The sequence below is a fragment of the Jaculus jaculus genome, chromosome 14 (assembly GCF_020740685.1).
Source record: "Jaculus jaculus isolate mJacJac1 chromosome 14, mJacJac1.mat.Y.cur, whole genome shotgun sequence".
Lineage (NCBI taxonomy): Eukaryota > Metazoa > Chordata > Mammalia > Rodentia > Dipodidae > Jaculus > Jaculus jaculus.
In genome coordinates this window covers 25,839,322-25,862,495 of record NC_059115.1, presented here as the reverse complement: position 1 = coordinate 25,862,495, position 23,174 = coordinate 25,839,322, and the positions used below count along the sequence as shown (strand labels likewise).

General features: G+C 41.9%; 1 protein-coding gene across 1 annotated transcript; it reads left to right on the top strand.

Moving 5' to 3' along the window:
- Positions 1-4,054: 4,054 nt before the first annotated feature.
- On the top strand, positions 4,055-4,370 carry LOC105944873 (mpv17-like protein). The gene is made up of 2 exons (XM_045133375.1): positions 4,055-4,173; positions 4,205-4,370. Exons 1-2 carry the CDS (start codon positions 4,055-4,057, stop codon positions 4,368-4,370), a joined length of 285 nt encoding a protein of 94 aa, XP_044989310.1.
- The last annotated feature ends 18,804 nt before the right edge of the window (positions 4,371-23,174 follow it).

Here is a 23,174-nt window from a genome sequence, read left to right as displayed (position 1 = left end):
TCAGAAAACTTAACAGACCCTCTTTCCTCAAATCCCACAGGCAGAAAGAAATAGGCCTAGAACTTCAGATATCAAGCAGCTCCATCACGAGCACACAACCTCTGTGGTCACCAGCTGTTCTTGGCACAGGTGTCATATCCTGGATCAAAGGGGTCCCATCAGTTCCACCCTTCCCAGTCTTCTGTGGTGGATATGGGCCCCCAGCATTTGGATGATCAGGGAGGGAAGAAGGGAGGACCTGGAGGCAACCCTAAGTGTTTGGGGTAAGTAGCTGGCAGCCATCAGCAAAGAAGCATTCATCTCTAAAAGAGCATAAGAAAATTTAAACTTGGAATTCCATCATTTCACATAAAAAATGAAAAAAAAAATGGTTCCAAGCTATTTTATTCTGGCTTTATTTTTAATGCCAATGACAACAAAAAAGCTCTTCTATATGAGTCATTTCACAAAATAGAAAACATGATTTCCTGAAATGGCATTTTACAACACTTAAAGGAAATCAGTATCAACAGAAGAAAAATGGAATGTAACTAGCTGTGTTCACTCAAGGAAAGGGGTTTCTTTCTTTCCTGTCCTACCTCTCTCCTCCCTTCACCCTGGAATTTTCTCTCCCCCCTCTTCTGTAGCTTCATCCAGTTCTTCCTACAGTCTCATTTAAACTGCTCCTTCCCTGGCCACCCTCTTTATCTTTACTAAGACCCCCTATTTTATACTCAAAAAAGACACACTCTCTTCAGAGCACTTACTGCAGCATTGCCAAAGTCTGTGTTCTGGTGCCAGGTGCTTTAGGAATGAACAGTAGCTCATAGGACCTGACTCAGTGCAGACCCACTGGGGAGTGTGCATACTTCTGTGCCAGACTCAAGTGTTACAATGAAGAATACAAGGTCCCAGCAGCAAATGCCCTTTAGGCAACAAACATGAACACACAGTCACAGACAAACTCTGCTTAGACACTAAGCAAGCACCTAGTGTGTGTTTCAGATACAACATGGTCATGTTGTTCATTCTATATCCCCAACAGGAATTCCAACATTGACACATATTAGATGATATGTAACATAGACATGATTGTGTGGGGTGGGGGGGTTATAATGAAGTCACTTAATATAGCAAAGCATAGCCTAACTCTGGTGCATGGCTGAAAGGTGTAGTTAATGCCTCTGGCTACAGATACTGAAAGGCCCAAGAATTCAGAAGCCCAGAAATACTATCACGCTCCAAAGGGAGCTTAAGCAGGCCCCTGCATACCTCAAACTCCAGGCTTTACTCTCTGTTGGAAGCAAGTAAAGAATCCCTCTTCTCATTATATCAGAGCCCGCTTCTAATATAAAACTAGGTAAAAAGGGCATGAGATAGCCCTCAAGGATGGGAAATGAGTAATGAAGTGAACCACTTATTTGGTTTCTGTAAATAGCCTGCACCATAAGCCTTAATAGCCCACGCTGTAAGCCTTAGTAGCCCACACCATAAGCTGTAGCAGCCTGCCTCAGACCACCAAGGTCATAGGAGGCTGATACCATACTCTGCTACCCCCACCTAAGGAACTGTGCAAATGCTGACCTCCAAGGTCACAGGAGACTGGTACCACACTCTGCTACTCCCACCAAGGACCTGTGCAAATGCTGACCACCAAGGTCATAAGAGAATGATTGGTCCATGAGGGGCTTGAACAAATTAAACTAATTGGCTTAGAAACTATGGGGTGGCACAAACTGACTGGCTCGCACCCTGCAGGCTCCTGATATTAAAAAAATGATTGGTCTAATGCACAGGCTTTGTTAGAAACCCTATAAAAACTGTCCCGTTCCTGCATTCGGGGCTCTGCAGTCCTCTACCCCTGTGCAGTGTACGACTGTGGGCCCCAGCGCGCTTGGAATAAAATCCTCTTGCAGTTTGCATCAAGACCGTATCTCGTGAGTGATTTGGGGTGTCACCATATCTGGGCAGAGCGTGGGGTCCCCCTCCTGGGGTTCCTTCAATACAAAGTCTACACAGTCTGAAAGAAATACTGTTACTATTGTCACCAATGATCCTAAAAAGCACATGCCATCTTTCATCCTTGAGGTGGATAATCATTTGCCATCTTAACTTAATTAACTTCATGCCTCTTGACATTGCATCTCCTAGAAGAAACACTCCTTTTGCCCCATGAGCTCTTATACAACACCTCTCCCCTACAGGGTCTTCTCGCGGCCTTCTTGGGTCATTTCCAAGGTACTGGAGCAGGATTGCTTTTCTGTGCTTGTGGCTGACACCAGCTGTATCCAGTGAGCAAGAAGCTGTTCAGCTGCCATCCAGATGGGGCTTGCTCACTCACTTATTTAACATCCACTGCTAAATTCCAGGAGCTATTCTGGATGGTTTATAAATAGTTGTTCAGTTAAGACTGCTAATTTCCCCAGCTTAAGTGTGAAGCCCAGTGGAGAATATGATTCCAGATACCAGCTTAAGTGTGAAGCCCAGTGGAGAATATGATTCCAGATACCTGTTCATGAGAGTGGTGTCCAGCTGACCTAGTTGCCTCATAATCTCCCCCAGCACCCTTTCTTTAATGAACAGTTATTGATATAAACACAACTGAACACTTCTAACCAGATTACTGTCTTCCAGCACCTCCAGAGATTCCACTGGATCCACCTCAAGCAAATCTCCCTAGGGACACCAGCCCTAAATAGCCAGGACAGTAATATATCATACTCTCTTCTCTGTCTTAGGGGTTCTTCTTGACTCCTTAATGTGACTACTATCTCAGCATCTCCCTCTGGTACACCTGCATGGTCAATTAAGTTTGTCCACCTCCTGTATCTCCCAGGCTCTCTCCCCATCCTGTCTGCATCATCTTTCTGTCCCCCAGAAGTAGATGCTGAGAATCCAAAGCTTCTGTCCTTCATGGCATCAGTCTTCACACATAAGTCATGTCCTCCATGCCGCCTCCAAATGACTGTGTAGAAAATGGAAGCCAGATCATGTCACTTCTCTATGTAAAATCAGACGGCTTTTTGTCTTCAAACTAAATCAGGAAGGAGTAAGCTAGTGGGCTGACTTCATGGTTCTTGTCTCCACAGCTGTGCACAAAACACGAAAAATGCAGCATATGGAAGGAAAGGGTTTACTTTGGCTTACAGTCTCAAGGGGAAATTTCCTTTGTTTATTTTTTTATTCTTTTATTGACAACTTCTATACTTACAGACAGTAAACCATGATATTGCTCTTCCCCACTTCCCCCTTCACAACTCTTCTCTCCATCACATCCCCTCTGCTTCTCCAGTAGTCTCTCTTTTAATTTGATGTCATCATCATCTTTTTCTCCTATTATGAGAGTCTTATGTAGGTATTGTTAGGCACTGTGAGGTCATAGATATGGAGGTCAATTTCTGTATGGACAGTTGCACTGTAAGGAGTGGTACCCTTTCTTTGGCTCTTACATTCTTTCACCTCTTCCACAATGGACCCTGAGCCTTGGAGGGTGTGATAGAGATGTTTCAGTGCTGGACAGTCCTCCATCCCTTCTTCTCATCACTATGTTGCCTTTTGGGTTGTCCCAGTGGTCATTGCCATCTGAAAAGAGAAGATTCTCTAACCAGAACTTAATTGAGGACTTTAATATGTGGTGCTGAGGAGCTGGCTTAACTGGTTAAAGCCTGGGTTCAATTCCCTAGTTCCCATGTAAAGCCAGATGAATAGAGTAGAGTGTGTGTCTGGGACTGATGCACCCATGCTCACTCACTCCCTCTTGCAAATAAATAAAAATCATTTTAGGAGGAGGCCCCAGATGCCCACAAGGTGCTGGAGGTCTTGGGTGCAGGTGGTGGCAATGCTGGGCACAGGCATAGGTTGGTGGAACGCTGCCAGGTGCTACCCATGGCTCACCAGAATGCTGCTGTACCTCTGGCTCTTCTGGCCAGGGACACTGTGCCTGCATCCAGCACCAGACGCAGTGCCTGGCCACTCTGGCAGAGACCTTCCATGGCAACATCAAGCACTGCGCCATCCTGGAGAGGTGCTCAAGACCAGCCTGGAGGACTTGTTGTCCTCTGTCTCCTACACAGCCATGAGCATTCCCCAGGAAAGGGATGACATATTTTTGGATTTGAAACAGAAATTCTGGAATACATATAAAAGTGGTCTGATGTGTTGGCCTTTTGTACAGATGACCAACCTCAGCCTTGCCTCTGCTTACTGGAGAATAGGCTACACTGGACTCTGTTCACTGGAGGACAGCCTATACTGGACTCTGTGTCTTCCTCTGGGCCACCATCCTGTGCTATTACAGCAGTGGTGACCTCACACTGAAGTCAGTATTCATCTTCCTTCCCAGAAAGGAGGCCAAGGTGGTGGAAAGTGGGAAGTCCAGGACTGCACCCTAAGTTCTGTCCCTCCTTCCCCACCCCAGCCCCAGTCACCTGCAGCAGAAGGGCTTCATACTGGCTATGATCCATCTTGAAGAATTACATTCCATACTTTTAAATTAATGTTTTAATTAAGTTTAGTTTAAATTTTATCCAAACATTTCCCCTACTGTTATGTCTGAAAGCCTTTTGTAATGTTTTCACTTCTCTAATGATCAGATTAAGAGCAGCCATGGGTACAGAATGTCATCTTAGAATTACTAACATTTTTAGCTTAATGTCTAAATACTGGTGGAACTCTGGAACCTTGATTTTAATTATTTTCATTTCTAGCCTACAATCTCAGATTATCTTTTGTACCAAAACAGTCCTCATAGTAAATTTCTATTAATACAAAATTTAATCAATTAGACTAATAATCAGGTTTTCTTCCCAAATACTCTATAATTTATTATTATGCTAGCACTAAAATTCTGAAAATGTATCTATTATCAAAAAAAGGAAAAATATTTTAAAACTTTAATAGATGAAAATACTGTACTTCACTCATATTTATATTCCATTATCCTCCCTCAAAGGAAGTTTCCTCATGGCAGAGGAGAGGCATCGCTTCTTGTCACATCAGCTGAATGATACAGCAAGAGGATGCTGGCTAGTGAACACCCAGTAGAGCTGTACCAATAAATCTCAAGGTCTTCTCCCAGCAACACTCCTCCTCAAGGCTCCACCTCCCGAAGAATATACCAGCTGGGGGGTTGAGTATGAGGCCTAATCACAAACATATGAAGCTATGGGTGATATATCACATTCAAATAACTACAAGAGGCTTTCTAGTGCTTTAAGATTTCCTTTGTAATCATATATGTGGAAAACATTCAGTGATGGAAGAAAAATGCAGCCAAGGCTGAGGATGACATAGAGGTTGCTAGCCAAACATGGAGCTTTCTCAGTCATTACAAGAAAACACAATACCAAATGCTAATAACATGTCCTTCCCATCTTCCCCAGTCTCCCTATACCAGAACACTGGTGTTCAGACTATAAAATGCACATGGGTCACCAGAAAAACTTGTTTGGAATAATTAAAAAAACTATTCCTGAAACACATGTTATAATCATTGGTTTGAGGTAGGGCCCTGGAATATGTATTTTAAGAAGGGCCCCAGTTGATCAGGAGTAAGTTTTCAAGCCAACATACAGGGACGATATCCTAACCCACTTCCCTGCCTTGCTTTCTCAGTTCCTTGGTGTCTGAAGAGAACACTTGGTTTGCATGAAATATAATACCCCTGTCCTCTTAATGGGCCAATCATCCTCTCCTGATCACCACTGAGATTGTATAGGGTACCAGCTAAGAGTGAACTCTAGAGCTAAGCTACCTGATCTGTCCTGAGGTCACTTTTCCTTGATGCCTCTCAGTGTCCCCATCCATAATGTGAAATGATTCTAAACTACATTACAACTATGTTGGAAAGACAGGCCAAATAAGCTAACATATGTGAAGTCCTTACTGTGGTGGCCACAGCAGTCACGCTGAATGCTTGTTATTTTAGCAGCTACTTTCTCTTTGGGAACAAAATAGCTGACCAGAAGCAGCTTATGGAAGGAAGCTTATTTCTGGCTTATAGTTTTGAGGGGAAAGTTTCATTCTGGTGAGGAAAGGACTTCAGGAACTGGGTATCACATCTCAACAAGAACAGAGAGAACGGAAAGAGAGAGACCTTGCTATGAAGACCTAGTGGGACTGTCTGTCCCCAGGGACACACCTCCTACAAAAAAGCTCTACCAGTGAAGGATAATAAATCATCATCTTCATTTCTAGGCCCCAACCCCTTAGGCAAAATTATATGTTTTCATTCAGGAAACCATCTGCCCATCTCTTTTTAGTCTCTTACCTCATAGTAATTGTCTTGCCAAGAGGGACTGTTGTATTTTTTCCTTCCAATATTTAGCACTGGGCATTATAAGGACAGAGTTCAGAGACTTGCAATAGGAGCAAACGATGCTGGTTTTCAGCCATTTGAGCCGCACACATCCTGGCATAGAGAGATCACTGAACTACTACTGGCCTTCAGCTGTACTAGCTAGGAGAGGAACAATGAGAAAGGGAATTGCTTTAATCAAGGTATCTTAGTTTATATCAACAAGAATTTGTGCAACCAAGCCTGAAATAGTGTCTTGCAAAATCTGTAGCATGATTTTAAGCATGGCCTTGTAAAAGAAAAAAGATTGATAAAAAAAAAAAAGATGCACTCTTATCCAGAGAATTTTGATGGTGATAGCCCCATGGACATTTTTATAGAAGAAATAAAAGAAATGAGGGCTCCTAGCAGCTTTGATTAGACAGTGGTTAGGAGTTGGTAAATGCCTCCATGGGTGTACAGAAGGTGACCATTTCCAGCAAATAGGAGTCATTAACATTTGCTGAATTGTTTCAAGCAGTAAAACAGCTGAATGAACGTATTATTGATGACAAAGCCTTGGTATAATAATGCATGCATAGTTACATACATTTCACCATGGCACTTGAATATTACACAAGACAATGTTTCTTTTACTTTTTGAAAGATAAAGGCACTTTTTCCCATACACGCTTGTTTTTTCACTATTCACTTAATAACGTAATCTTTTTTCCAGAGCCACTCCTCTCACTAGAGGATAAGCCATGTGTCTTAGAATCGGGAGGTCTCAGCTCCAGCAGTACCCTTGTGCTCATAGTGCATATTTACAAGTTACTCTGCTTTTCAAAGGCTTGAGCTGTACAGTTACAAATAATAACTGTATTATAAGCTGGGTTCTGAGATTTGAATGAGGTAATAGGTGTTTTTGGAAAACATAAAGCACTGCAATTGGATATGGGAACTCAAAGTCTCTCATACAAAATAATGGTGATTCTAGGGCCCTTGTGTCCCTGTACAGGCATTCACTGGCTCTGGAGTTAGACTTTTATCCCACTGCCACATTCTACATTCCAGCTGTTTATATAACCTCAGTGTCTTTGTTTGTTATGGAATACCATAACAATATAACAGCATTTACTGAATATTATGATTATAGGTACACTGTACAGAGAACAGTTAATCACCCTTGCAACACCCCTCTTTACGTCCAAGGTCACCACTTTTACCTTTGTTTCATTTTTCCATAAGTTCTATAACTAGCCATATTTCTTTTTCCAAACGTTTCTGATGTCTACGAAAATGAAAATTCTTCATTGTATGAGGGCATTAAGATTCTCCCAATAAACAAGCCAATGATGGAAGACAGGAGAGAGGGAGGGATGAAAGGGGAAGAGACAGAGTGAGAGAATTTTAAGGAATTGGCTTGTAAAAAGCTAAGAAGAACAAGCTCAGGCCATGCAGTCCATCTGCATGCTGGAGACTCAGAAAAGCCCAGAACATAGGTGCGGTATGAATCTGGAATTCTGAGAACCAGGAGAGCAGATGGAGAGAAGTCAGCAGCATTAAGATCCAAGAATAGATAATTAGTTAACTTTGGTGTGAAAGCCAGAAAAGACTGAATTCCCCATTCAGACACTCAAATAGGAGTTCATATTGTCTTTTATCCCATTCAAGTGTTCAGCTAATGGGATGAGCCCCTTCTACCCACAGCAGATTGTAAATGTTACCCTCACTCAGGGACTCCCTCACAGCCATACCAAGAATAACACTGGGCTAAACACCTGGACATCTCATGGTCAGGGAGGCTGACACATAACATCAACCATCAGTAAGGACCCATGAAAAGTCCTTCACTGCTTCTGCGGAATGGTGCTCCCCAGCCTTCCCTTGAAGATTTTGGTGAGAGAGTGGAGATATCTCAGAAATTTAAGGATTTTGGAAGGCATTTTCTCAAGGGACAGAAGGCACAGGTGGATCTGAATACAAAAGCAAAAAAGCAAAGAATGCCAAGAACAAAATTAGCTTCACAGATTTTCTGAAATATGAGTAAATCTGTCTTATATGTATGTCACATTTATTTTCCATATTAATCCAATTCTTATATATTGACTTAACCAGATAACATTTGCTAGAGACATGATAGTGGTCCGTGTCTTCCACCAAATACAGAGACCAAAGAACCAAGTGAAACATGGACCTTGTTCACAAAGTGGCTCTAGATAGATTCTCATTAATCTCTTCAGTATGAAATGTTTGTGAAACCTTAGACCTGCTAGTGCAGAAGTTGCTTTAATTGTTATATGGTCCCAAACTACCACCAATAGCACTCACATCACTACTAGCACAGACCTTCAGCATGTAGTCATGTCCACATAGACAAGAATTCCTGAGCCACCTACAGAGTTACCATGTCACAGTTGCTCAGATCTTCTAAAGGCCTCAGTTCTGAACTAAGTCTATCACTTGAGCTTTATCCCCATAATCTTGTTTATGCCAAATAAATCAATACAAAATAATTAAGCATTCCAAAGATACATGCTGCATTAGTAGCTTTTCCTTTACTGTGATCAAATATATGATAGAAACAACCTAAAGGATAACTTTTTTGGTTCATGGTTACAGAGACTATCTGTCCATCCCAATGGCCAAAACATGCCAGAGTTCTTGGCAGTGGGAGTTGTGGCTTAGCTCCTCATTCTTTGGCATGTCAGAAAGCAGAGAAGTGAGGGTGGAGCCAAAAGCCAGTTATCCCCTTTGAGGCATGACCCCCAAATCCCACTAATGCTAGCTAGGCCACACATCTCAAAGGTTCCAGAGGTTTAACTGAGGACAGAGGACCAATCCTGAGTGGGTGGTACCATCCCATGAACTGAGGTTAGGGTTGAATAAAGAGGGGAAGAAAAAGGGGTGAGGAGGTGGTTCAGCAGTTAAAGGTGCTTGATTACAAAGCCTGCCAATCAGGGTTCACTGCCCCAGGATCCACCTAAAGCCAAATGCACAAAGTGGTGCATGAATCTGGAGTTTGTTTGCAGAGGCGATAGACTCTGGCACACCCTTCCTCATTCTCTCTCTGTGTCTTACTCTCCCTTTTATATCAAATAAATAAATAAATAAATAAATTTCAAAGCAGCAGAGAAAGCCAGCTGGCAGCAGTGCCCCTGCTTGGCTTCCTGATCTGCCCATATCTGCACTTACCCCGTAGCACCAAGCCTCCATGCCCCCGCACCATGCCTACCCACCCACTCAAACAACAAGATAACCAACCCTCCCTTAAATTGTTTCTTGTCAGGGATTGAGTCACAGGAAAAGTAATCAATGCAGTGACTTCACCTCTGTTTTAAACAAAATGGACTGGAGAAGCTCATGGTTAGAAAGCTAACCTGGATAGGTTGAGAGAAAAGGAGGCAAGTCTTGATGGTGTGAAGGGTTTTGTCCCCCTTCTGAATTTGTTTGACCCAATAGGTCCTGTAGGGCCATGATGGGTTTATAGGAAAGCAGGAAACTGACTGAGTTTAGTCTGATAGGAAAGTAGGGTGGGTAAGGGCTCTGGACTGGATGAAGTATGACTGGGTTCAGGTCCCACCCATATTCCATCTGGCATCATGATTCAAATGCTCAGGGAGCCAAGTTCCTTTTAAAACAGAGACAATGTCCACTCTGAAAAGTGGTAATGGTCTGCTACCATAGGCAAAATCAGCTGTTCCAAGTAACAGTGGTCTGCTACCATAATCAGCTGTTCTGGGGAGATGGGAAGATTCCAACATCTTGTTTCTGTCCTGAGGTGCAAGCAAAGTTTGCAAGTGGAGAATCAAAGGCCCATTCTTAGTCTCAACTGGTAGGGTAGGCACTGAGTAGAATTTTGCAACCTACTATGAATCAGAATAAAAGGTGAGTATGCTTGGCTGTTTTTTGTTTTTTTTTTATTGGTACTTTTGTAGCTAAGGGTTCCTGGGAATGCCTCACCACTTCACCTCTCCCACAGCTAACAGCAAAGTTGAGGAAGCTGGTGCACATGTCAGGGAAATAGGATATCTTTTTGTTGACAATCCTAGAACACTTGTCATTGTTATAAGTACTATTTAAACAAACAATAGCTGCTACTCCTAGGATCTCTTGACACCAGAACTGCAAGATGTTTTCCTCTAAGTCTTTCTACTCCATCACATGCTATGTCTACCTGTGTATACTTCTAAGCACCCTGAGCAACTAATTTAAAATCACACAAATAATGGTTGTTCCGGTAAGGATTAAAAAGTGGTCGGGAACTAAAGTCTTAGTGTCTTTCAGGATTAAAAAAAAAAAAAAGGTTGGGCATGGTGACACACGCCTTTAATCCCAGACCTCTGGAGGCAGAGGTAAGAGGATCACCGAGAGTTCAAGGCCATACTGAGACTACATAGTGAATCCCAGGTCAGCCTGGATTAAAGTACAACCCTACCTTGAGAAACAAAAGCAATAAAATGTTCATACAGGAATTTTCAAAATAATGGTGTTTCAGTGGGTCAATAGTCATCTACTAGAATAGTCATCCACAGAAGGGACGTCTTCTCTCTGAGGCCAGGAAGTGAATGAAGGTGTTGGCAGGGCAAGGGTCTCTCTGAAGTTGCAGATAGAAGATCATCCCTGGCCTCTCCCACTGCAATCTTTGACTTGTCACTCCAGCCTCTGCCTCCTTCTTCAGAGCTGTCTCCTTTGTGTGTCTGTATCTTCATGTCATAGTCTTCCTGCTCTGTAGCCCCTTGGCTAAGGGCCAACCTACTCACTTCATCTTAACTTTATTATGTCTACAAAGACTTTTCAAGTAAGGTCACCTTTGATGTACTGGGGTTTATAACATCAGTCCATCTCTTTGGGTAATACAATTCAACTTACAATAGGCTCCAAAACAAATATACCACCAGAAAATCCAGTACTTAATTATACCAGTCTTTGTTCCTGAATCTTTTCTCTCATAAACACCATCAGAATCATTATCACACTGCTTTAATACAATCTCATCCCTTATGCACCCATTGTTAGAATGTGCTAGACTCAGAAATAACCAAATAAAGCAGCAATCTTGAAAGCCCAACAGCTCCCCCAGTGCCCCAGAATTGCTGCTGCTCACTAGCTGAAATTCTGTTACTTACATACATCCAACAGTCTTTTAGCACCTTTCCCACTGATTGATTGGGGATTTGTGCTTTATCCTTATTAAGAAATCTCAGCATAGGAACCATTCTTTCATCTAAGACCCAGCATCAACCAACAACAGGCAAGAATTAAATCATTTGGCATAAATTAGGAAGCCAGTTTAGCCCTTTCTTTTATTCCTTTTCCTTCTGCTAATTTACAAGGCTGGATGGGAAAGTGCTGAGAACAGATTGTATCAGCAGCGCAGAGAACCCCAGCTTCGTAGAGTTTGCATCATTCCTCTGTTAACAGTCCCTGAGCAGAGCTTGGTGCCCAAAGTGATACAGTGGAAGATTTGGGAGAGAACAGCCCATACTCATGGTGTGTTCAATTCAAGAACATTTCCTGTTCTCTCCTTGAAGTACCTTGCAATTCTTTCTTCCATGTTTCAGCTTGTCTACATCATCTATTTAGGATGCTCATCTCCCCCAGAATGCTATGCAATATCTATAGGATTTTTAATATATGTACCTGATCATTAGCCAAAGAACCTCTTTCCTAAGATTCTTTCAAGACCTCAGAGTTATAGAAGGCTTGCCTTAGAAGTGAGCTGCAGGGGCCCAGAACTACAGCCCTGAGGCTACAACACCATCGGCTGCTGACAGGAAACTGGGTCCCAAGGCTCCACCATGTGTGCCTGTCTGTCCTCCATTTCAAGTTGGAGAAACACTGGCCAGGGAAAACTATCTAAAGAGTAGAGGTCAGAACTTATCCAAGTGAAATTCCTTAAATGAATGTCTTTGAATCTCCAGAACTATGCTGAGGGCTGGGGAACGTTATAACATACATGCAAATGAAGGAAACACAGAACAGGTAAGGTTTTGAAAAACATTAAGTAACTCCACCTATGCCAGCTATAATTGTTCCTCATAACTTTGAAGAGAGAAAAAAATGCTTTTGGTTTCCTTCTTTCTGGCAAAGAAAATGGTAGAAAGAGAACATGAAAGACAGAGAAAATGAGGGAGAAAGGTTAGGAATCTTGTTCCTGCATGAAGCCACAGGTCTAGCTCTGTTACAGATGATTATCTTGGACAGTAGTGTCCTCTTCAAAGAGCTCACTTTGCCCCACACTCAGCCTTTCACTACACGTGTTAACACAGAGCTTGTCAAGGGATTCCAACCAGTGTTACATGCTGCTTTCCCTTTTCTTAATCCAATTCTTGCTTCAAGACCCAAATTCAGCCAATGTGAAGACAGATGGTATGGGGCCCTTTGTCCTGCCAATTTGGAGTCCTGGCAACGAGTCAGTTCCTGTGGGCACAAGGAGTGATTTTTGCCTGCATGGTTTAAAAATACTACGGTGTTTTTAACCTCAGGGGAAAATGTTTGGCAAACAACTCATAGCAGATTTTTTTTCTAGCAAATGATGTCACATCCCTAGCCAGATTTGTCTAAACAAAGCTTTGCTCAAGAAAAATGGCTATCTCTGGATGTCATTGCCATGTAGCCTTAATTAGGAGATGTTGTTTAGCAGAGCTGGAAGAGAGTTAAGATGCTTGAACTTGGCCTATGTCTTACTCTCAGTGAGAGTTCTCACTCCACCTTGTAGGGTTCTTTATCCTTATTTACAAATGAGAAGCTTCAGCCATGGTCAGTTCAATTCAGCTGGTGCTAGTGATACAGCACCAGCCTCTAGTAATGTAATGCATTCCAAGATGAGAAGTAAGGACAGCCTCCCTCCAGAAGTTCACAGTGGACAGCACGCACACACACGAAGCCTGGGCACACATATGGCATTCCTTTTACTTAGACATCGCCTCCTTCAGGCTGGGAAGATTCTCAGTGGGTACAGCACTTGCCATGCAAGTGTGAGGAACTGAGTCCTGATCCCCAGAATCCACATACAGCCAGACTCAGTATCATGCTTCTGTAATCCCAGCACACCTACGAGGGGAAGTGGAGGCAGAAGAAACTCTGGACGCTCACAAGCCAGCTAACCTGGCACACGCAGATGAAAACAAGAGAGCCCGCCTCTTCAAGGTGGACGGCGAGAACTGACGCTGGGGGCTGTCCTCTGAGCTTCACACATGCACCATAACACTCACACTCCTTACAACAGCACACGCATCACACCATAAACCCAAGTTGATTTCTTCACTTTTCAGACCGCAGTTAAACATCACTTCCACACAGTCAAACCTGCATCACCTTACATAAAGCCTCACCACATATGTCCCAGGCCATTCTCTGCCATACCAGGCTGTTTCATCTTTGCATTACATATTCTGTATTTATGTGTCACTGGCATTTCAAAAGGTTCAGTGGACTACTGCCAATACCTGTTCCCATGGCTTTGCAGGACAGAAGTACCAATATTATTTAGTCGTCATAGTGCGACCATTTGAGGGGATGGTGGAGGTAAATGCATCACTGTGTTGTGAGAACTTGGGAACTTTGATTCTGCTATTTCAAAAATTAGCATCAATAAAGATACCAACATGGAAATACTCCTGCAATTATATTATGAATCTATGTAAAGTTTACAGACCAATTATTGCATCTGCTGAAGTCTTAATATTAATCCAAGTGTCTCTTTAGGAGAAAGTTACTGTGAGTTCAGCCATGCACATGTAGTTCATGGAGACTTGCTCACTGACAATCATTTCTGCAAACAAAGACCGTTGAGCAACAAAGAAATCTGTGGCAAAGATATTAAGGAAGAACTTTGTCAACATTTACTGATCACTTCTACCTTTGTAAGACCCCAGGTACGTTAGGCAAACAAGGCCAGTGGAGAAACCCAGATCAGAAATCAGGTTGTGTTCAGAAAAGCCCCTCCCTATTGACCTTTGACCTGTAACACTGGGTTCCAATGTGGTTCTTCCATCCCATGCAATGCCTGGTCAGAGCAGCAGGACCAGGAAGTGGAGGAACATTTGAACATCCCTACAAGATAATTTCATAATTTTTATAATTCCATATACTCAGTCAGGGGAGCCACATCCCATCTCAGAGATGAGAAAGGAGGGAAGCAGTGAAGTTTGACAACTTTTATGAAACCCTTTTGTGAGTGGAGGCTAGGCAGAATTTGAACTAGGCCAAAGGTTAGCCTTCTAACAGGCTCAGCAAGAACCTAAAACATTCATGTTCCCAACCTTCCCTGGAAATATGACCCTACTTTGAATATCTTCTTATAATTATTTAAACTTTCAATTCCCCAGGACCCACTTAAGCCAGATGCACAGGGCACACATGTGTCTGGAGTTCATTTACAGTGGCTTGCCCATTCTCTTTTTCTCTCTTTCTCTCTGTCTCTTCCTCCCCCTGCTTTCTCTCAAATAAATAAAGAAAAAATATTTAAAGTTAAAATATCTTCTTTGATTTTTTTTCATAATTGTTTTTTGCACTTTATCTACCTATCTCTCTATTTCTGTCCTCTACCTCTCCCCCACCCCTCTGATCACTTTGTATGATTTACTCAAAGTCATCATATCTTGGATGACTGTCCAGAAAGAAGCTAAACCTCAATAGCTCACTGAGTCAAAAATGACCCAACAGCATTCTGCTGAGTCTCTGGGCAGCTGTGCTGCATTGTACATCCTGTATTTGCATGTGCTGTCAGTCAGTAGGCCTGGTGGCCCCATATCATCTTTTCCTAACTGACAGAAAGGAGCTTATAATTAATTATACACCAGGCATAATGCTGGACCTTGTGCAGAAGGTGGCAACTCAATCTTCAAACATCCTCACTCCCATGCTGTGTGTGGTGCACTGAGATATTACATCCCTTGCCCAAAGACAGACTCAGCAATAGAGCCTGATAGCCTGAATCCAGGTGTCCAAAAGTAGATTCCTCCGGATTTTCCTTAAGACCCATTCTAACTCCAAGCCCATGGACCAGCAGACATGCAGGTAAGAGTAGAATGTGGAGGACTAGAGGCAAGCATTTATGTGCAGTCAGCACAAATTCATCTCTCCTGGATAGAAAGTGAGGACTCCATCATCTGTACAAGGTGGACAAGGTAGCCAGCAAAGAGGAAAATGGAGCTGACAAGTTGTGGATGGACGTCCTGAGCTGAGTGAATCTAGCCTGTCTTTCTTTTGTTTCTGTGCCACATTCTTCCTATCCCACCTGCAGACCAGTGACTTTTGTTTTGTAGACTTCTCCAGTAAGCTCTGCTGCTCTCCCACGCAGGCATTAACATATACAATCCCTCTGTAGACTCTTCCACTGAGCTCTGCTGCTCCTCCACACAGGCGTTCAAACTTAATCCCTCTGTAGACTCCTCCACTGAGCTCTGCTGCTCCCCTGCCCATACATACATACATACAATCCCTTGGGCCTGGAATATTCTAACTCACAACACATTCATATCCTCCCTTTCTTTCTCCTTTTCACTAACATACCTCATTCCTTATTTTTCTCCTTCTTTTATCCCTCCATTCATTACTTTTCTTTCATTGTACTTCTTTTTCCTACTTTGTTCTAGCAAATTTGCACTCAGCATGAAGACCTCAGCTGTGTCGCATCCTTAAATGTACCATACACCGTGTGGGCTGTCCTTTCCTCTTATGCTTTTGTCAGACCCTTTTTCTTCCTCAGACTCTGCACCATGCTCATCATTTCTTACCTAACACCTGTCTTCAACACCACCACCCATGAAGCAGCACAAAATTTTCCTTTTTCACCACTGTGTCCCGAGTATCTGGCATATAGTAGACAGAGAAAGCTAGTAGCTTGAGGATGAATGGATGTGTAAAGAAGTCCCACTTGCAATTAGTAGCTTTTTATATGTTTATGAAGGTTTTATTTATTTATTTTTTTCTCCTCTAGAAAGTAAGTTCCAGAGAATAAGATTTCAGCAGATAATAGATAATAAATTTTTATTTGCTTGCTTGCTTACTTTGAAGGAATTTCACGTAGCCCAGGCTGACCTTGAAGTTACTATATGGCCAAAAATGATCTTGACCTTCTGATCGACTGGTCTCCACCTCCAAAGTGTTAACATATGGCCTCAACAACAACAACAAAAAAAAATTATTTAATAGGGCTTGAAAATGGCTTAGTGATTAAGACATTTGATCCTGGTTCAATTCCCCAGGACCCACTTAAGCCAGATGCACAGGGGGCACATGTGTCTGGAGTTCATGAACAGTGGCTAGAGGCCCTTGCATGCCCATTCTCTTTTTCTCTCTGTCTCTTCCTCCCCCCACCTCCTCTTTCTCTCAAATAAATAAAGAAAAAAATATTTAAAAATATATTGAATGGACTGAATGAATTATATTCTAGAAAACTATAAGCTATAAACATCACTTTTAACCATTTTCTAAGTATTTCTTCCTTTGTAAAACACAGGGATTTTCATACTACCAAACTTGGGGTCTCACTGTATTCTAACCACTGACAATATGTGAACTTGCGTGTTTAGATTATTTGCCAATGGAAGTAACAGTAACTAACTTGTCTATATTATCCCTTGTGAAACCTTCTCCATCCATGATGGATGGAGCAAGCCAAGAGCCAATGAGGCCTGTGGAGAATTAGGAATTAGGAAAGGATCTTATGTGTGGCTTCCCTTCTTATTGCCCTTGAAACCCTAAGCCTTGGCCATCCTGTGGACTGATAAGTGGCCATGTGAAAAAAAAAAACAAAAACAAAACATGAGGCCCATGGTTGACTTCCTGTTCACCAAACAGAAAATGAATATGACAATCCTTGATAACCCACCAATTAGCACACAGCAAATGGGTAGGCCCTATTATGGGTTGACAGGTGTCCAAAGTTCCAATGCCCAATAAATAAGAATGTAACTTATTTGGAGATAGGGTCCTTACACAAAAATAAAATTAAAATGAGGTCACAGCATGAGTTCTTAACCCAGTGTTCTTTTAAGAAGCAGAGATTTGTGGCTGATGAGATAAGTCAGTAAAATGCTTGCCTTGCAAGTGTGAGGGCCTACATACCTATTTATAATCCTAGTGCTGGGAAGGAGGAAACAGGTGGGTACCTGGAGCTCCAGAGAGTTTTGCCTACTTATAGGCTCCAAGCCAATGTGAGACCATATCTCAAAAAATTTTTCTTAAAAAAACTAGAAAGTATTTCTGAGGAACACAACATGAGGTTGTTTTCTGGCTTCCACAGGTAAACACACCACACACACACACACACACACACACACACACACACACACACAGGGAAACTTGAAGACAAACGCAGAGTGAAAATATAGTCACTCATCTATAATCTTAGAAAAGGCCCAAAGCACAACTCTCCTTCACCTCCCTCAGAAGAAGCCAACCACAATGACAGGGTTTGGGATTCTAGCCTTCTGACCTGGGAGACAATACAATTCTACTGTGTAAGCTGCTGGCTGTGTGGTACCTTGTTGCAGAAACCCTGGCAAATGAATACAGGTCCAGACCAAAATACATGACCAAATATCCCATAGAATAGTGAACTAATGAAGTAGATTATTTTGTTGTTGTTGTTGTTTTAAGCCTCAAACACAGTCAAGGCTAACTGATAAAATAAATAAATCACACTTATCTCTTCAGACTTAAATCTCTACAATTACAAAATGGGCCTGAGAATATTTTCCCCACATGGTTATTAGCAAGATGAAACAGGATCATACTTGCAAGCTGTCTAATTATCACAGGACTTAGCACAAAAATTTCAAGGGTACATACTTCATGTGTCCTTGATTGTCAAAACCAGTCATTGACCCAAAGAAAATATACTCTTCTTTGAACTTATTTTAAAATAATGTAGGAATTTATCATAGAATTCAATAGCATCAATTTATGTTAAACTAAAATATCAAAGACAAATGTAACAGGCACTCCATGAGGCCAGCTTAAATGGACCAAACTTAAGGCAAGAGAAATTAAAATATGTCAAATATTTAATATGTGTCTCAAGTATTGCTACATGACTTTTTTACTTTATTCATTTCTTATAATAATTCCAAAATATAAGTACTATTGTCTCTCCATCACTGATGTGGGAATTAGTAGAGAAATGTCTGTAATGTGACCAAGATCCTACAGCTGATATTGAGCACAGCAACACAAAAATCTGGGCACTTCTCACCCCAGGCTCTGTGTGTCTCTGTGTAGCCTCTGAGGGGTTTGAGTCAGGTGTTGAGGATGACTTAGAAAGCCACTGCAGCACCTTATCACAAGATAGGTCATGACTAGTAAGCAAAGCTCATCTTTTTTATTGATAATCTTTATTTATATATAATGTATTTTAATCATAATTCCCCCATTACTTTCTTTTGACCCTCTTCCCTGACCCCTGCCACTGAAACCTTTCTTCTTCCTAACTAGTCCTCTTCTACTTTGACATCTCTATGTCCTTCATTGTGTGAGGGTGTGACCCACAGAGTTTAATTAGAGTGACCTGCATGAGTACACATAGGGGATTATTTACCAGCAAATGTGGGTCCTAAAGTTACTGTACAACTACATAAAAAGTCTCCCATTCTCCCCACCACCATTAACTGACTATGGAGTAATGTGGGCCTCCACAATGATAGGAGGTGCTATTTAGTGGAAAAATCCATCAATTCTTCTAAAACTCAACAGCAGTCTTATCCATCAGTGAACACTATGATCTGCACAACCAATCCACCAGACCAGATGTGTCCATTCTGCAGTAGCAGCATAACTGTTATAGAGGTAACCAACTGCTCTCTGATTGGATATTAGATGTGCTCCATGGGTAAGAATTCCTGCAAGTTTCATCTTTTGTGTTTGAGTGTTAATCATCAGTATGCTTTCATACTTTGGGTAATTGTAAAGATCTGCACAAGGACCTTGTATGACCTTAAGGACAGTTGAAGCTGGAAGACTAAGCCCCTAACACCGTCACTCATTGCAATTCAAGAAGAGGAAGTCTGACGTGCCCTGGTCAGGCCTCCCAAGGTCTATGGCTGAACTTCTCAGGAAATCAAAACTAACAGTTGCCTGTGAGATGCTGTCTGCTGAAGGACCCTGCTGAGCTTTGAGAACAATTCAACCATCTGTGGATTACCGGCTCCTGGAGTTCTCCATGATGCCACTACAGGGCTCCCTCCCAGGATCCAGCCATCTCAACACTGAGCTCTTGAGACAGTGCATACTGATCAGGTAAACTAAATATGGTAGCTTGGTCTGAATGGGCATTTCATGATTACCTCCCTGCCCTAAGTGTCCATTAGGAAAGAACCTCACACAAAGAATGGAAAGGTTTTCCTGACATGAAATAAAGGACCTTCCATTGCACATCAAGTGGGCAAAACTGAAAGCCAGCTACTTTATGCCAATTTTTTTTTAATTTTTTTATTAGTTTTCTATTCAGCAAATACAGGCAGTTTGGTACCATTATTAGGCTCATCCATGACCTACCCCCTCCCCATTGGCCCCTCCTTGTTGAGGTATATGGGTCATGCCTTGTGGAGTTAAGCCCACAGTTATTGCTTTGATAAATGTCTCTGCATATCTTGACCCAACATGTGGCTCTGACATTCTTTCCGCCCCCTCTTCCGCAAAATTCCCTGAGCAAGGTTGGGTTCATTTTTGGTCTGCTTCAGTGATGAGGTGTTGGGGGCCTCTGAGGCTCTGTCTCTCTGATTTGGTAGGAGTTGATTTTTCTTTGTGTTGGTCTCCTTCCCCCTTGTGCTGGTATCTGGTTCATCAGGAAAACAGCACCCTTGCTTGTTTCGCTAATTTTCCTTAGTTTCAGCCGGGGCCCTTTTGAGGCATGATGGGGTGGCTCTCTCCTTAGGATCTGCATCTATCTGAAAAAGAGAAGCAGATTCTCCAACAGAGAGTAAGTTACTTCCAGGACAAATGAAATAACCCTTACTTTTTTAATAGAAAGTTTAATAGGTGTAGGCCCTCTTGTAGCCCATGATTGATGGTAGTTTGATATTGGAGAGGGGGGTTATGTTTGGATATGGTTCTGACTTGTTTCCCAGCTCCAGCTATGGGTCCCATACCACGGAGGGGATGAGTTAGCCAAATCAAGAGCAGTTGGTTTCCCACCATGGCTGTGTGCCAGTATGACACATGTGTGGGCATCACAACAGGTTATTTGCTGCTAAGTAGGTGAGACCATGAGTTGCTTGGACAGATGTTGGTCATTTTCCCCCAGTTGCCCATGTAGCACCTACTGGCACTAGACGTGCTGACTGTCTGGGGACTGACTCTCTCCTGGCTTCCAGCCATGCTGTTCCATTTTACGTGTCAGCTGCTTTATGTCAATTTTTAATGATTCCTTCACTCCACGGGGGAAAGGATTCATGAAGCCTAGCCATAAAAAAAAAAAATGAAATGGATAAAGTTTTTCAGTCTAACCTTCCCAAAGTCTGGACTCCACTTACTACATACTGTGTAAGTGTACAGATACAGTGCAGCTCTCATCTTCATTAGATCAGCTCCAGGAAGGAAACCTCAAAGGAGAAGCTAGCTCCTGGAAATATGGTGTCACATTTTCTAAATTAATATAATTTTCTATTGGCTTTGGTGTGGAAGATGTAAGTTTTGGGATCCTGCAGACACCCTCTCCTCTTAGGGCAGAAGAGCCTAAGAAGCCGAATAAAGCTGGGATAAAATGCTTACCCTTGAATGCTGCCTATAGGAATCTCTCCCAGGGTTTTCTTGAAAAGAACAGGCAATAAACTGCAGTGAAAGAGAAAAGAGGCAATATCATCAAAGTATAGGCACTTTGATTTAAAAGGACTCTAGTGTGACTGAAATTTGGTGATATTTATTTTATTATTTTTGTGAATGTTACTGAACAGATTCTCTTTGTCTATATGATGGTGCAGTACCCAGCGGGAGTGTTCCTTCAGATCCAGCCAAACTATAGGGAATAGTTCAAAGACCAGGAAGACAATTGTGGTCTCAGTAATTTGAGGTCTATTAAAGAAACGGCAGAGCTTTGGGAAGCCTCAAATAAACCACACCCTAGAGAAGAGGGAAGAGCAACAGCTACTGATTTCACTCTGCTCTGGTTAGTTAGGCACTGAGATGAACTCATTTAACATTCCCACATGTTCCCTGGTACACACATGGAAAGTTCCAGTGGTCCCAACATGTTCAAGGTCATTCACAAAGCAATCAATTCAATAACAGAATTCAAAACAAAAAATAATTGTAACCCAAGACAAGCTGTTGCAGATAGTGTGTTTACAGCTTCATAGAGCTCATGCTGGAATCCATTCCCAGAGTGTTCGCTGACCCCAGAAGTCATCATGGTGGCACTTCTGTTCCTCCCCTCCAAGGAGCCTCTCAGATGATGCCGTAAAAAGCCACTCTAAAACCACAGGCTATCACTTTCTGGATTGTCTGGTCAGTCAGATCTTATACTAGGGGGACCCCATTTGTAGCTTGCTTTTCCATGAGTCAGGTGCTCCCTTGGGTAAACTGCAGAGTTTGATCCTAACTCTGACTCTTGGTCAGGTATGTTCCTATACCTCTGATCCTTAATTCCTGTGCTTCACAATGGAGCAATAATAGCTAAGATGTGATGTATAATATTTGTATTAAGTAAATATTGTATATGCTTGACACTTAGTATATATTTATAATTAATATATTCAGTAAACATTGCCTTCTTTCTCCATCATTCCCCTTCCCTCATCCCAAGTCAGCCCTGACCTTATTCATAAAACATGCCACAATCTCTGTGGAATTTATTAATTTACATCAATGTAAGAGTATTTTAATAATGCATTAGACAAAAATAATATACCAATAATATACCACAGCCTTAGAATACATGTGTTTTCACTTAATTATTTTCACAAATTAATGAGATAGGCTAGGCATATATTACATCACTCATAGGATGCTGAAATCAAGACTCAGTGAAGTTTATTAGGGTTACAGCAGGGCAAAATGGAGAGAGAAAGGGCTGTGGGGTCAGCCAAAATCTGGGCAGGTGCTTGTGTGACTTTATATCTGTGGCTTAGCCTCTCAGCCTTGCTAGAAAGACAGAAAGAGAGGGATGGAAGGGTGGATGGATAGATAGATGGAAGGGTAGAGGAAAATTTGAAGGGATTAAATCATTAAACAGAGAAGTAAGTATTTGAATCTAATTGTATCTAAGATTTTTAATTGATCTAACCAAAATTTCCAGTCATTTTTGCAAAATTAGTTACCAATAATATTGAGAAGCAATACACTAAGTATCAGCCATGTGAATAAATAAATAAATCATCATAGCTGGGGTTTTTGATATCTTTTCTAAATTTTGTTACTTTTTATAACAGACTAGTCTTGAGAGTACTTTAAGATTTCTGCTCATTTTATTTTACTTTTTTAAAATTTTATTATGGCAGTATCACATATACCCGAGGCTGACCTCACTGTGTAACCGAAGAGGACCTTGGGCCTCCTGTCTCCACTTCCTAAAAATGAGCCACAATGACTGTTTTATAGCAATGCAGGATTGAACCCAGGGCTTTGTGCATGCTGGACAAGCACTCAGCTAGCTGAGTCACATTCTCAGCTCTATTCTGCTTCATTTTAAGCATGTCTTCCAAATACCAATCGTTTCTAAATAGTCACGTGAATGTCTGCTGTGTACCAGACAAGAAATACCTATTTTTCTCACCCTCTCATTGGATATATTTTTCTTACCTTACAGAAGAGGTTCTGAGAGATTAAAAAAACCTCTATTTCACAGTGAGGTAAAGGATAAGTCAGAAACACACACAGACCCACCCAAATCTCAGTTTCCCATTCTTAGTACAATGTAGATACCCTGCTGGATGTGTCTGGAATCATGGGCTTCCATAGCTCTTTTACTCTTTACATG

Coding starts and splice junctions, on each gene's coding strand:
- LOC105944873 (XM_045133375.1), top strand. CDS start 4,055: ATGAGCATTCCCCAGGAAAGGGATGACATATTTTTGGATTTGAAACAG. Junction 4,174..4,204: donor ATGACCAACCTCAGCCTTGC/CTCTGCTTACTG, acceptor GGCTACACTGGA/CTCTGTTCACTGGAGGACAG.